This window comes from Petaurus breviceps, unplaced genomic scaffold, assembly GCF_028583685.1.
Source record: "Petaurus breviceps papuanus isolate PSGF00001 unplaced genomic scaffold, PetGlider_PUasm1.0 673, whole genome shotgun sequence".
Classification (NCBI taxonomy): Eukaryota; Metazoa; Chordata; class Mammalia; order Diprotodontia; family Petauridae; genus Petaurus; species Petaurus breviceps.
Genome location: NW_027186448.1, coordinates 1,784,514 through 1,799,746, shown reverse-complemented (window position 1 = coordinate 1,799,746; position 15,233 = coordinate 1,784,514). Strand labels below are relative to the sequence as shown.

Sequence of the window (15,233 nt, the reverse complement as noted above, 5' to 3'; positions counted from 1 at the left end):
GCTTCATTCTAGATCTTAAGTTCATCATCTCTCTGTCAGGAGATATGTAGCAGGGCATCATGCTTCATCATCAGTCTCTTGGAATTATACTTGGTCATTGCATTTAATGAGAGTTCTTAAGTCTCCCCAGTTTGTTTTGTCTTTGCAATATAATTGTTATTGCCTAAATCATTTACATGGTTCAGTTCATTCTGTCTGCATCACTCAAAAACTGCCCCTTTTGTAATTTCTTTTTTTCTTTCAATTTATAATTAGTATTATAAGCTAGAAAAATCATCAAACAATGAACATTTTCTATACACAGAAGTCACAAAATGGGGATTGCAAATAAAACCATGGATTTACCACACAGCTTATTTTTTTAATAATATGTTAAATTTAACAGTAGTACAAACATTACCTCCTTTTCTGTATCACCTTCCATTCTTCTGCTCTTTTCTGTGTATTTTGAAATATTTCATGGATGTTCATTTCTTTTCTTTTTGCACCTCTCTCCTAACTCTTCACCCTTTCCCAGATCCAAATCAAAAAGCCCTCTCTTTTAACAAAAATATTGTCAAGCAAACAGATTTGTGCCATTTCCCTTTTCCAGTGCCATAGTTGGAAATCTCCTGTTTTTTGCCAACACAAAAAGAGCTCTATAAATACTTTGGTACATATAAATCCTTTTCCTTTTTCTTTGATCTCTGGGGTACGAGGCTCATAGTAGTATCACTGGGTCAAAAGGTATGAGCAATTTAATGACTTGGGCATTGTTCCAAGTTGCTTTCCAGCGTAGCTTGACCAGTTCATAGCTTGGTCAATAGTTCATTAATGTGTGTGTGCATTTTCCCAAAGCTGCTCTAGCATCTTTCAGTTTCTCTCTCTCTGTCTAGTTAATTTTGGAACTGTATGCTAGAGCATTTTTTCATGTGGATAATATGAAAATATTATAGCTTAGATGTCTTTCTTTTAAAACTGTGTTCATGTCTTTGACTAGCAGTTGGAGAAATGTCTTTTGAATAAATTTGAACCAGTTCTTTAGATGTGAGGTCTCAATCTTTGTCAGAGAATTTGCTGCAAAGATTTTTTTCAACCCAGTTAACTTTTTCCTTTCTAATCTCAGCTATATTGATTTTGTTTGTGAAGAAATTGTGTAATTTTACATAATTACAATTGTCCATATATCCTCTGTGATCCTTTCTGTACCTCATTTGGTCATGAGCACTTCCTTTCTCATATATACAAAAGGAATTTTCTTTTTTGTACTTCAGATTGTTTATGATGTAACCTTTTTACATGATGTAACCTTTGGAGCTTATTTAGATGTATGGTGTGAGATGTTGTTCTAAACCTACTTTTTATCTACCAGTTTTTTTTTTTTGATTGATGAATCCTTATCTCTGTAACTGGGGCCTTTGGGTTTATCAAACATTAGGCTACTTGTTTTATTTACTATTGTACAGCCAGGCCTCTAGGTGCTTGCTGCCCACCTAAGGATTTCCTTTCTACCTGCCAGGGAGAAAGTTAGAGGAAAACATCATTTATGAGGAAATGCTTTGGTATGCCTCAGGGCTGTAAGTTGGGCAGCCAAGGGTTGTGCAGGCCTGCTATGGATCTATTCTGTTGCACTGATCAATTTTTTTTAGCTAGTTCCAAATCATTTTGATGGTCACAGCTTTGTCCATCCTTCCCAATTTTTCATTGTTTCTCATTAGGTTTTTAACCTTTTGTTCTACCAGATGAAATTTTTTTATTAGCTCTATAAATTAATTTTTTTATAGTTGATTGGTATGACACTAAATAGGGTAGGTAGTATTATCGTTTTTGTCATATTGGCATAGCTTAGTCATGAGTAATTAATATTTCTCTACTTGTTTACATCTGTATTTCAGTAGAGTTGAAGTTGAAGTCTTAATACTTCCTGTGTGTCTTGGCAGGTAGACGCCTAAATATTTTATATATTCTGTACATATCTTGTAGAGTTTTTCTTTCTAATCTCTCTTTTTGTTGGTAATATACATAATTGCTGATGATTTATATGGATTTGTTTTATATCCTACTATTTTGCTGTTGTTACTGTTTCAACTTTTTAGTTACCTCTAGGGTGCCCCAAGTAAACCATCACATAATTTGCAAAAAGTTACAATTTTGTTTATTTGTGTTTATTTCTCCATTTTCTTTTTCTTATTTATATAGCTAGCATTTCTAACACTATATCAAATAATGTCTTTGCTTTATCTGACCTCGTTGGAAAAGTCTTAATATGAATGAAAGACCAAGTCTGAGTTTCTGGGTAATTAATAATTTATTAATTAGGCTAGCAAATAGTAAATTGATTCAGTGGTCTCTCACCATGTAGTCAAAAACAAAAGACCATGGAGATCAAAAACAAAAGACCAAAATGCTTAAATACCTTTGGAAAAGTGGGTGCCTGGGAGAGATGAAGGAGTGAACATATTAATGAGAAGGTGATATCTTCCTGTTGAGAACTTGAATTGATCTTGGTGACTCATCCCTCAGAACAATAGAATCCATCTCCACCCTGACTGGATCTTCCTTCCAGCCATCTAGACTAAGGGATAAACAGTGTTGAACTGTGGAGTTTCAGGGGCATGTACCTTAATGCTTTAGTTCTGGAATTCACCTACATTAAATTCTCTTTACACTTTAATCTGTTGGATGGGGTCCTGCCCAAGATTGAGAATGTTCTTGGAGGGTTAGGCCAATTTCATCAGGGCTAGGCCAGTCTCATAGTCAGCTCTATCCTTCACAAGGACTGGGTTTTGAATGAGGAAATAAAAAGAGAAAAAAACACCTTGGATCCTAATATTAATAATTGATTATTAATAATCATTTCTCTCATCTTCTAGTTTTTTCCTGTTATATGTAACATATACATAATACATAATGTATTTCCTGTCTCTTGGTTTTAGACAGATTCTTACCATATTAAGGAAAGGGCTATTTAACCCTATGCTTTTGAAAGTATTTTAGGACAAAATCAGTGTAATATTTTGTCAGTAGCCTTTTCTGAATCTGTTGATATAATCATAAATTTTTTTTTGTTATGGTTTATGATATTTATAGTTTTCCTAATTTTGAAGCAACCCTGCATTCCTGATATGACCACATGGTCATAGAAGATAACATATTTTTAAAAATATTATAGCCTCCTGTTTTTCCCCATTTGTCCTACTCCCTCTCCTTTTATCCTGTCCATCCTCAAGTGTTTTGCTTTTTACTGCTGCCTCCCCTAGTCTGCTCCTTTCTTCTATCACCTTCCTCCCCACCCCCATCCCCTTCTCTTATCACCTTCCCTTCCTACTTTCCTGTAGGATCAGATAGATTTTTGTACCCAATTGAGTGTGTATGTTATTCCTTCTTTAAGCCAATTCCAATGAGGGTAAGATTCAAGCACTCTCCTCACTTCCCTCATTGTCCTCTCCACTGTAGAAGCTCTTTAGCACCTCTTTTATGTAAGATAATATACCCCATTCTACCTCTACCTTTTTTCCTTCTCCCAATATATTCGTCTTTCTCACCCCTTAATTTTATTTTTTGAAAGGTATCATGCCATCATATTCAACTTGTGCCCATGCTCTCTGTCTATGTATTCTGACTGCCCTAATAATGATAAAATTCTTAGAAGTTACATGTATCATCTTCACATGTAGGAATGCAAACAGTTTGAGTCCCTTATGTTTTCTGCATCCTGTTTACCTTTTTATGATTCTCTTGAGTCTTGTATTTGAAAGTCAGATTTTCTATTCATCTGTGGTCTTTTCATCTGAAATGTTCTAAAGTCCTCTATTTTATTGAATTCTCTTGCCAAAATAAGGATTATATACAGTTTTGCTTGGATAGTTGATTCTTGTTTGTATTCCTATCTCCTTTGCCTTCCAGACTGTCCTATCCCAAGCCCTTCCAATCCTTTAATGTAGAAGCTGCTAAATCTTTTGTTATCCTGACTAGGCCCACATTATTTGAATGGTTTCTTTCTGGCTGCTTGCTATATTTTCTGAGAGCTCTGGCTGTAATATTCTTGGGGATTTTGGTATCTCTTTCAGGAGGTGATTGTTAGATTCTTTGAATTTCTATTTTACCCTATAGTTTATTAGAATATCAGGGCAGTTTTTCCTGATAATTTTTTTAAAGTTTAATTTAACATCTTTTTCCTTTTCTTTTAAAAAATTTTTTATTTCCCCTTCCTTTCCCCCCCCCCCCACTTCATAGTATTTTTTTTTCCCCAATTACATGTAAAAATAGTTTTCAGGGTTCACTTTTATAAGATTTTGAGTTCCAAATTTTTTTCTCCTTCCCTCCCACCATCTGATAATAGGCTATACTTGTACAGTCATACTAAACATATTTCCATGTTAGTCATGTTGTGAAAGAAAAATCAGAACAAAAGGGGAAAAATGAGAGAGAAAATAGTATGATTTAGTCTGCATTTAGCATTGGGGTTAGAGTCAGAGTCAGGAGGCATTTAGGGTTAGAATTGGAGGGTTGCAGTTAGAGATATTTCAGTTTCTTGTTTTAATTTTGTTTTATTTCTTGATGTCTCATGGTGTCAGTAGCTTACAATATGCCCAATTTTAATTTTTTTTTTTTTAAAGCAATTGGGGGTTAAGTAACTTGCTCAAGGTTACACGGCCAGTTATTTTGTGTGGGTGTCAGGTATCTGGGGCTGGAACCAATCCTGGGTCTCCCCACACCGAGGCTGGCGCTCTTAATCACTGCGCCACCTGCCCCCCCCCCCCAAAGATTTTTTTTTGTGCTTTTTGGAGGGCAATTGGGGTTAAGTAACTTGCCCAAGGTCACATGGCTAGGATTTTGTGTGTGTGTGTTAAGTGTCTGAGGCCAAATCCAAACTCAGGTCCTCCTGGCTCCAGGGCTGGCGCTCTACTCACTTCACCACCTAGCTGCCCCTCAAATTTTTAAGGAATTATATTTTCTCCAGTGAACTTTTGGACTTCCTTTTCCATTTGACCAATTCTATTTTTTAAGGAGTTTTCTTAAGTGGATTTTTTTGTGCCTCATTTGCCATTTGGCCTGAAAAGTTTTTTAAGCTGTTATTTTCTTTAGTATTTTTTTGTGCCTTCTTTACCAAGCTGTTTACTCTTTTTTTTCATGATTTTCTTGCATTATTCTTGTTCCTTTTTCCAGTTTTTCTGCTACCTTTCTCATTTGATTTTTAAAATCCTTTTTGAGCTCTTTTACAAATTATTTTTAGGTCTGAGACCAATTCACATTTTTCTTTGAGGCTTTGGGTATAGCAGTTCTGACTTTGTTGGGTTTTTTTGAGTTTGTGTTTTGATCTTCCCTGTCACCATAGTAACTTTTCATGGTCAAGTTCTTTTTTGTTGTTGTTGTTTACTTGTTCTTCCATACTGTTTCTCTTGACTTTTAACTTTATATCAAAATTGGGCTTTATTCCTGGTGTGGAGGGGGCAGTTTCCCAGGTTTCAGGGTTTTTTTTGCAGCTGTTTTCAAAGCTAGTTCTGTGATTCTCTTTTAAGTTTTCTGTTCTTACAAGGTGGTATGATCTAAGGAGAGGTGTGTTTACTACTCTCCTGGCCTTTGCTCTGGTCTCTGAGTGACCAGGAGCACACCTGGAACTACCGTGTTTCCCCGATAATAAGACCTATCCTGAAAATAAGCCCTCCCCTTACTGTGTAAGATTCCTCTAAAATAAGCCCTCCCCCGAAAATAAGCCCTATTGAGATTGCTACTGTAGTGAAGGTGATCCCCTGCGCTACATGCTACATTACGGTACCCTCTGTATGCACCGTCCCCCCCTGGGGTGAAATGCACACCGTGCTCCGAGCTGCATCCAATCAGAGCTGCAGCAGTGAGCGCGTCATCCTGTTCTTCCCCAGTGGTTTGCTTGTTGAATAAAGGTACATTTTTTTGTTCACATTTACCTGTTTGTTAAAATTGCTGTCAATGTTCATTAAAATAAGCCCTCCCCTGAAAATAAGCCCTCTGGTGTTTTTCTGTCCAAAAAAATTTAATAAGACAGTGTCTTATTATCGGGGAAACACGGTATGACCAGGGTCCCTGCTTTCCTGAAGTCATAAGCTCTTGAGAGAAATTATCATTATCATACCGTTATATCTATAACTAATTACTAAATTTATCCAGGCTTTTCTCTTTTCTATTCCTCATTAAGGCCCAGCTTTTGTTAAAGTTAGTCTCTGAATTAAGACTGATTAATGAGGTTACTCCTAGCCCTCAAAGGAAAATCTCTTTAGTCTTGGGCTGGACCCCACTCAGCTAGAAGACCTAACTTTTGTTTTGCATATAACCAGTCTGGGTGAGACTCTCCCTGAGGAAAGACGCCCCTGTCCTTGCACCCCCTCCATTAGAATTTATGGTGATCCAGCTCATAAAGGATTGCTGCAGGCAGCTGAGTCTCATGATAAAGCTATATCTCAGCAGAAGGATCTGAAGACTTCTAGCCCATTTCCTCATTAAATGTCAACTAATCAAGATTGATTTTCTCTTGTCAAGGGTATTCCCTTTTAGAAAGATATTTAAGCTTCTCAGGGTCTCCACTGTGGGGGTCTTTGGTTACTGAGAGAAACCACCGACCATCATTTTATTTATTGCCAGCCAGCCTGATTAATACATTGATGATTAATTACCCAGAAACTAGACCTCTCAGGGTTTTTTTTGGGGGGGGGTCACACTGGTGTGCTAGTGTTCCTCCTGACCCTGGGACTGTGACCTTTTGTCCTTTAAATGTCGTTTTGCCGAGACCATGTCTGCGGGCGGGAGCTGCAGCCAGACGCCAAGCCAGGCCATCCCTGCCACCCGTGGGGTGGTGCTCGGGACTGTGCACAGCTGCCGCCTGGGGATTACAGCACCACTCTGGGAGGCACGCTCTTCAGCACCACCCCCAGAGGTACTAGGATCATCTACGACTAAAAATTTTTGATGGAATGTCCGTAACTCTCTGGTGGCCAAAACACCTCTCCAGGATCTGCCCACCATTCCTGGGGTCACCAGCCCTCCCGGTGATGAACCTGCTACTGAAATGAACCCGAACCACCTACCTAACAGCCATGAAGACAAGCCAAGAAGCCATGAGGAATCACAGTTTGAGATGGACATTTAAAGGGCCGGCCACCAGAATTGAGCAGTGGTCCCCAAGACCCACGGATCCCGTTCAGGGGAGGAGACACACCAGTCAAGCCTTATAGGATTTTTTTCCAGAGCTGATGCCAGGAATGGGGCTAGATGTCCCACTCCCTCCTCCCCCAGTGGAACAGCTCCCTCCTTCCCATAGCCAACACAAGCAGAGACTTCCAGTAATGCCAGGAGCTGCCCTTCCCAGGGGAATTGCTACAGAAATCGACCCCGTGCTGCACAGGGACAAAATCAGGGGCAGGAGGAGCCCTTGTGAACTTGTCTAGTTCTTCAGGTCTCATCCTGAATGGATGTGTCCATCCCTTTCAAGTTTGTGCCCTGTGGCCCACACACAAGGTCACAGGAATGTCCCCTCTAGAGAGGAAATAAAAGCTGGTCGGCCAATTCTAGACCTAGGGCCGAGAGCGGAGGAAAAAAAAATGTTGTTTTGCCCCCTGTTCTTCCTCCTTACTTCACTTGAGACTTGATCTATCCTTGTGGCTTTATTTCTCACTTCTTTTTATTATTATTATTTATTATTTTTTTAAACAATTGGGGTTAAGTAACTTGCCCAAGGTTACATGGCCAGGTGTTTCTGGGTGCCAGTGCTCTTACTCACTGTGCTACCTGGCTGCCCCTATTTCTCACTTCTTATAGTCCTTTCATCTCAGAATTAGTTTTGCATTTTCTTCCAGTTACTTGCTAGATATTTCTATTTGATGTCCTATGAAAACTTCAACTTTAGTATGCCCCAAACTTCAGTATGCCCCACACTGAGCCTTTCTTTCTCATTACAAGTCAGATTTCTCTTCAACTTCATTGTCTGTAGTTACTCTGGTTCAAGATGGTAGTAGCTAGATGATGCAGAGCACCAGCCCTGGAGTCAGGAGGATCTGATTTCAGATATGGCCTCAGACACTTAACATTTACTAGCTGTTTGACCTTGGGCAAGTCACTTAACCCCAATTACCCTGCCTTCCCCTCTCTAAAAAGCAAAAAAAAAAAAAAAAAAAGATTGTGGAATGCCCTTTCTCTTGAGTCTTAAAACTTGAAAGTTTAAAAGACCATCATTGACCATTTGATCCTTCTCTGTCGATTTCTCTTTTTCCACCATCTCTTTTATGTCCCAGTAACATGTTATTAGTCCTAGTTTATTCAGAATATCTCTGTTCTGGCTTTCTCCCCTTATTGTACTACTCTTGTAATGTCACACTTGAACCTAACAATTTCCTAACCATTCTTTTGTTGACCTTCTAATAGAAAAAGAACACTGACATATTAATCTTTTAAAAATAACTACTTCTGGTCTCTTTTGCTTGTAGGATAAAATCTTAATTCCTCAGACTGTCTTTCAGAGTCTTCTATAGATCCGTCTGCCTTTCTGAATTTATATACCATGTATTCAGCACAAAAATCTTATTATTTATTACATATGAAGTTATTTGCATAAATGATTTGTGCAGAATAAATATAATAGAATCCAAAGAATAATATAATATTTTAAATAATTAATATAATTATTAGGATTATATTATAATTATACGATAATTAAATAAAATTTTAATAAATAAAAATATTTAATAAAATAAAATTGACTACAGCTGAGTAAATAATAAGATCAATTAAAGCAACAAAACTTAGATAAATACACATAGAAAAGCTTAGAAGTGTACATGGAAGCAACAATATATTTTTATTATCTATGTTGATAAAATTTATGTAGTCATTGTAAAAGCAATTAAAATGGAAGTTTATGATTTCTAATCACTTTTGCTTTTTTTCTTGTTTGTGTATCTGGAAGTGTATACATCTTCAATTATGCAGAGTAAAATGTTAAACTATGTTTGGCTAAGAAGTAAGGTGTTTTGTTCAAGGGCATTTGTTCCAATATTAAATTTTTATTTTTGTTTTTTTTACCTAGACCTACTCTGGACTATTCTGTGTAGTCATAAATCCTTACAAGAATCTTCCAATTTACTCTGAAAACATTATTGAAATGTACAGAGGGAAGAAACGTCATGAGATGCCTCCCCACATCTATGCTATATCTGAATCTGCTTATAGATGTATGCTTCAAGGTAAGTGGATATTAAAATACTAAATTTATTTACACCTTAAATATCGACTAATTTATGCCCAGACAAGGGGTGGAAACACTGACCTTTGTGTGAAGGCAGAGCAGATGGATGCTCTTTTGTTGCTCAAGAGGCTTTGTTTTGTGAAATTCATGTTTTGAATTTTAACTCATTTTTAATTCTCTTATTTGTATCGAAGGTGAAGTTTTTATAGTGCTTTCATGTTTATAATTTTATCTGATTCATAGGATAGCTGTCATTGACTAAGTTGAATTATATTAAGATCAGGAGTTTGTGAGGAAAGTATAGATACTATCAGAAGTACCCGAGAATTTTATCTGACCATGAGTGAATTTAGAAAAAAAGATTTTTATTTCATGTTGTGTGCACCCCAAAACTGTGTGCAACAGAGATGCTTACCCAAATAATACACAGAGGCTTCTCAAGGTAGGAAGCAAAAAAGAATGGTTTATTATGATCTCAAGAAAGGGCAACCTCCCTTCTGAGAAATAGTCAGGGAGGAGAAGCAATTTACAAAAGGAAATGGCAAATTTATTTTTTTTGCCATTATTATTATTTGCCATATAAAGAATTCTCCCCCCCCCCCCCCCTGACTCTTTTCTTCCATTGGCTGGAAGTCAGGTGCACAATTTAAGCACAGCACTATACCTCAAGTACCAGAACAAGGAAACAGTGACAACCCAATGTACATTTGAGAAAGTACTTGTGTCCTTATTTGGCATATCTTAGGCTGAGGTGTCACTAAGGAGAGGGGTGACTCCCTACCAATCTGAGTTCTGAGTCCTTGTAGATCATGTGATTTCCTGTGAAGGGGAGCTTGGGCCTATTTCCCACGAAAAACCTTACTAGATTTTAGAGTGTAGCCTGAGAAGTTTTCACTTCTCTCATTCAATGTCATTTCAGACAGGTAGCTTGACCTTTTACCCCTAGTGAAAAGACTCAAGTACAAATTTAAGTTAATTATGTAGTCCTTCTTATAATTCATCTAGATTTAAATTTTATGCCTTGAATCCCATTGGTTAACATTTTGGGGTTCATTAAATCCCACCCTTTGACCACATCCTCTAATTTCCACATTTCATTTCTCCCCTCCATTCTCATCAAATACTTTATTCTTTTTTATTTTTAAGCAATCGGGGTTAAGTAACTTGCTGAAGGTTACATGGCCAGTTATTTTTGTGTGGGTGCCGTGTATCTGAGGCCTGAACCGATCCCAGGTCTCTCGATGCTGGGGCTGACACTCTTACTCACTGCACCCCTAAATACTTTATTTTTTTATACAAGGAAATACCAAGCAGAATATTTTTATTTTCTTCCCCAATTGTCTGCATCTAATAGCGTGAGAAAAGGTTTCTCCCAGTTGCTAATAGATTTGACAAAAGCATTAGTTTGAAGATTCTAGGCAAAGATATCAATAATAAAAGTCCTGTTATGCCCAGTCTGGGTTAAGAGACCAAGTCTTTGTGAATGACACCTGGGCTGTAAGTTCCTTTTGATATATAGGAAGAGGCCTTCTTAGGTATGCTGATTTGCCATCTTCCCCCATTCTTCTATACCAACAGTTTTTGTCTGACATTAGCCTTTAGTATGGTTTCAAATAATTTCTGTTTTTATATAATTTTCTGTGAAAGCAAAATTCAATCATATCTTACCATACCATCTGCAGGAAAAGCCATAGTGATTTTTAGTCCCTGTGCCCGGAAGGAGCAAGAATAATCAGTGTCTTTTCTCCTGGATTGAACTGCTTAGGAAAGGATAAAGTAGGTTTGATAACTAATGGCTCTTTAAGGGCAAAAGTATTAGAAATTAGAATTCAGTGGTGATTTGTGTGCCTTTGTTTCACACTTGTGATTTCAGTCATTGAGGGAATTCCCTCTGCTATTGCTGATCAGTGATTTTTTTTTTTTTTTTTTTTCTTTTTTGAGGGCAGTTGGGCAATTGACTTGCCCAAGGTCACACCTCTAGTTTTTGTGTTAAGTGTCTGAGGTTGGATTTGAACTCAGGTCCTCCTGACTCCAGTGCCGGTGCTCTATTCACTGTGCCACCTAGCCAGCCCCTGATCAGTGATTGTTCTGCTCCTTACTTTTGGTGTCTAGGGGCAATGAAAGATTAACTGACTTGCCCCTGGGATCCCTGAGCTGATATATTTCTGAGGTAAAACTTAAATTTAGGTTTTACTTTCTATATCAGTTCTTCATACACCATGCCATGCTTTCTTTACACTTATAAAATGTTAATTTTTTTTCTTTATTTGAGAAAGTGGAATTTATAATGGGAGATTCTGACATTTTTTTAAAATACAAGATTATATTACCTCCTACCTTGTATTTTTTTATTTAAATTTCCCTTTTTTGTTATTATGAGCTTGATTGACATTAACAAACACGAATGGTTTCCTATTTTAAGAAAAACTGCACATGAAACTGAATCTTTACTACATAATAGCTTGGGTTTTTTTCCTTTTTGGTCTGTTTAAAATGTAACATGTTCAAGTTCCAAGTGATTCACTGTTTGTCCATGTTCCCTTTTGAACCTCTTATTCACTTCTGTTTCTTTTTAAAAATGATTCATTGATTTTCTTTTCTTCCATTTTTTGTCCATTCTTCCTTCTTATAACACATACGCTTTGCCTTGTTTTAATTCATGGTGACGTCCTCCTCCTTCTCTGTAGGTGCCTGTAGTAGGATTCTAGTCTTCTTTCTTGCTTTTAGGAACTAGAACCTGTAAGCTGTGTGCACCTCATATAATTTTTATATTTCCCACCCTTGTGGCACTTATTTTAATTAGTATTGAATAAAATCAGTTGTTAAAAGGGAACAAGCAATTGAGTTTTACCTACTGTGTGCTAGGCAGCTCAGCTAGGTGTTGCAGTGACTAGAATGCCTAACCTGGAATCAGGAGGACTCATCCTCATGAGTTCACACATGGCCTGAGACACTTATTGTGAGACCCTGGGCAAGTCACTTAACTCTGCCTCAGTTCCTTATCTGTAAAATTAGCTGGAGAAGGAAATGGTAATATCTTTAGTATTAGTATGTAGTATCTTTAGTATCTGTAGTATCTTTGTCAAGAAAACCACAAATGGGGTAATGAAATGAAGGATGAGTCGCGAATGAAAGGACTGAAAAAAGTAACAACTACATGCCCTGTACTATGTTAAGCATATTACAAATATTATCTCATTTTATACTCACAACAACTTTGAGGGGTAGGTACAGTTATTACCTCCAATTTATAGTGAAGGAAAGTACAGTAGAGAGAGATTTAAGTGACTTGATTGGCTAATTTGGGAAAAAAGAGGCTGTTTGAATTTAAGTAGGAATTCCTGTGGTTTCTCTAATGAATACTTAAAAGGAATTGTAAATTGTGGGTCATTATATTTGTTGTTTTATTTAATTTCTTTTTTATTTGTAAATGCATGCTGTTTTTAAGTACAAATTGGAGGTAGGAGTAAAAATATAGGAGGTAGAACTCTGAAGCTCCAATTTATTGGCAGAGAAGGCCTGATTGTCAGTGATTATCTTTTTCCCAAGGTTCTGTGAATAACTAAAAACCTTCTATTAGCTTACTCTAAAATACTGTTTTCTTCTCTTCATTGGTGTCCCTAGCCTTAGTTCCTTCCGTCAGACTCTTGATCCCTCCTACACTCTTGGATGAAGCAGGTAGTGCCTAGTCTGGTTCTTGATGCTCTTTGAATGCCACTTTTCTTTCAGAGTCCTGGATGCGATATCTAGGTTTGGTTCTTCCTTTTTGCCCACTTCTGTAGTCTTGTTTGGGCCAAGGAGGTGGGACTATTTCGGCCCTACCCCATGCATCAGTTTCTGATATCTGCTTCTGTCTCCTGGTGTCTCAGCATGAGCACTGTCCTCAGCCCCAACTTTCTCCTTCTACAGTCACCTCCTAGGAGTGAGTTGATTTTGCCCCCTGATGTAGTCCTTAGAAGCCTGACTAGATACTGGATATTGGACTAATTTGAGGCCTAGCTTTAGACTCCTGGAAGAAGGGTCTTAAGTGTCTTTTTTACCCATCTCCATCTCCTTTATCTTATTCTGGGAACATAAATTATTGAAGGGTGTGCCATGTTTTGGCTCCTTTTGACCAGTCTCATTTTTCTTGGGTAGTGTTCTACAATCTTCTAGAAGGTCTCCTGGAAGGCTGTGAGGCTTTTGTGCTTGTAGAGTGGCTTTACCCTGACTCCCATCTCCTTGTGCAGCCACCTCCTGGGAGTTGGTTTTGCTTCCTAATATAGCTCTCACAGGTCAAGACTCAACCATGTTAACTTCAGGGTTCATTTTACTGGAGATTACGTAGTTTCATGCCTTCCTGGAGTGTCTCTTATCAGAGCTCCTATAGGGTTCCAGTCATCTTGTGAAGCCCTAGACTATATGGAGGAGCTTACTGGTGTTTTCCTTTAGTTTTATTGAATCTTTGCATTACCTTTGTACATGTTTAACTGGGGTGTTTTTCTGGAGAACTAGGCTTCATCAGACTGTTTGTGCCATCTTTACTGAAAGTTCACTTTTTTTTTTTTTTTACATTTTTTACTGAAAGTTTTGCGTTTTATTGAAAAGAAATGGAATGGCTAGGGTAGTGCTTCATATTCAAAAGACTTGAAACATTTATTCATTTGAGTGGCTTGGGCTTGGTGGGAAACATTTGGATGAACACTGGAAGGAGAGACAAATGATTTTTGCCATTGGTGGGTAAGCTGTGGATTGAGACAATTTTACTCATACAGAAAGAAGTAAACCAAAAGTAGAGAGCAATTCTATGGAACCTATAAGTAGAACCTCAGAGTAAAAAATTACTTGGCAATAAGTACTGCAACAATGGCTGGAAGGAATGAACTAAGAGATAAAGGATGAAATTAAGCTCCAGCAGAAAATAAAAAATTGGAAAGGTATTTACATAAATAGCTTAAAAATTAAAACAGAATCTCTTAAAAAAATTGGAGTACTCAGAACTCAATGATTTTATAAGACAAGAAAAAATATTAGAATTAAGTCAAAAGATTAAAAAAAATAGAAGAAAACACAATGTATTGATTACCAAAGCAAATGAACTGGAAAACAAATGAAGGAAAGGGACCAAAACCAAGCCAGGACCGAACAAGAAACTTAAAATAACATATTTTAAGAAATCATAAGAGAAAACCTTTGAGATCTGTTAGAACCAGGGAACAAAGTGAAAATAGGAATAATCCACTGATGGAAAGAAACCCCAAACTGAAACACCAAAGTATCTTAATAACTTTAGGGTAGTCTTTTTTTTTTTTCTCTCATACTTCTAGCCTACTTCTTGACGTTAGACTTCATATGCAGACCAGGCTTTGTGCACTGGGATCCTCTATTCTTGCTGCTTCTGTACACAGATATCTCTTGACTTGTTCCAGGAGAGTGCTTGCTTGTCTTTGCTGCTGACACTCATTTCTTAGGCTTTTGACTAACTTTTAATGGATTTCTAGAGTTGTCTCTTCTCCTTGTTTCTCATTGGATTGCTATCCCATAATTCAGTCTGCAAATTTCATGTTTTTGTTTGAGCATATATGCGGGAATAGGGTGGTCTACTTCTGTTTAGGCAGACATCTTGATCAGGAACCTTTCAAATAGAATTTTTGAAACAATATATATAATAGTTCTTTCCAAATTGATTGTGGGAATAAAAAGCAATGTAGCATTTCTCAGCAGTGCTTGGCACTGTGACAAAAATTTGCCATATGGTATCAAAACCTCATTAATAAATGTAGAAAAGCAAACATGTTAAATATAGCCTTTGCCCATGCTACATCTCAATTAAAATTATATCAAACATTCAAAGATAATTAATTTCATTATTTAATTTTTTCCCCAAAAAAATCAGAAAAAAAAGAATGCTAATAGACTTGTAGGACACACACACACACACACACACACACACACACATACACAGCATCCTGATACCCAAATGAGGGAAAAATAATTTAGAGGAAGAAAACTACAGAGTAAGTATTGACTTACTTACAAATTGAATACAGTATTAATAGAA

General features: G+C 37.2%; 1 protein-coding gene across 3 annotated transcripts in view; it reads left to right on the top strand.

Moving 5' to 3' along the window:
- MYH10 (myosin heavy chain 10) overlaps nucleotides 1-15,233 on the top strand; it is a 214,955-nt gene that overhangs the window by 29,877 nt on the left and 169,845 nt on the right. For all 3 annotated transcript variants that reach the window (XM_069104170.1, XM_069104168.1, XM_069104169.1), the window contains exon 3: nucleotides 9,035-9,191. In XM_069104170.1, coding sequence (XP_068960271.1) covers nucleotides 9,035-9,191 — 157 coding nt within the window. The remainder of the gene's footprint in view (nucleotides 1-9,034; nucleotides 9,192-15,233) is intronic.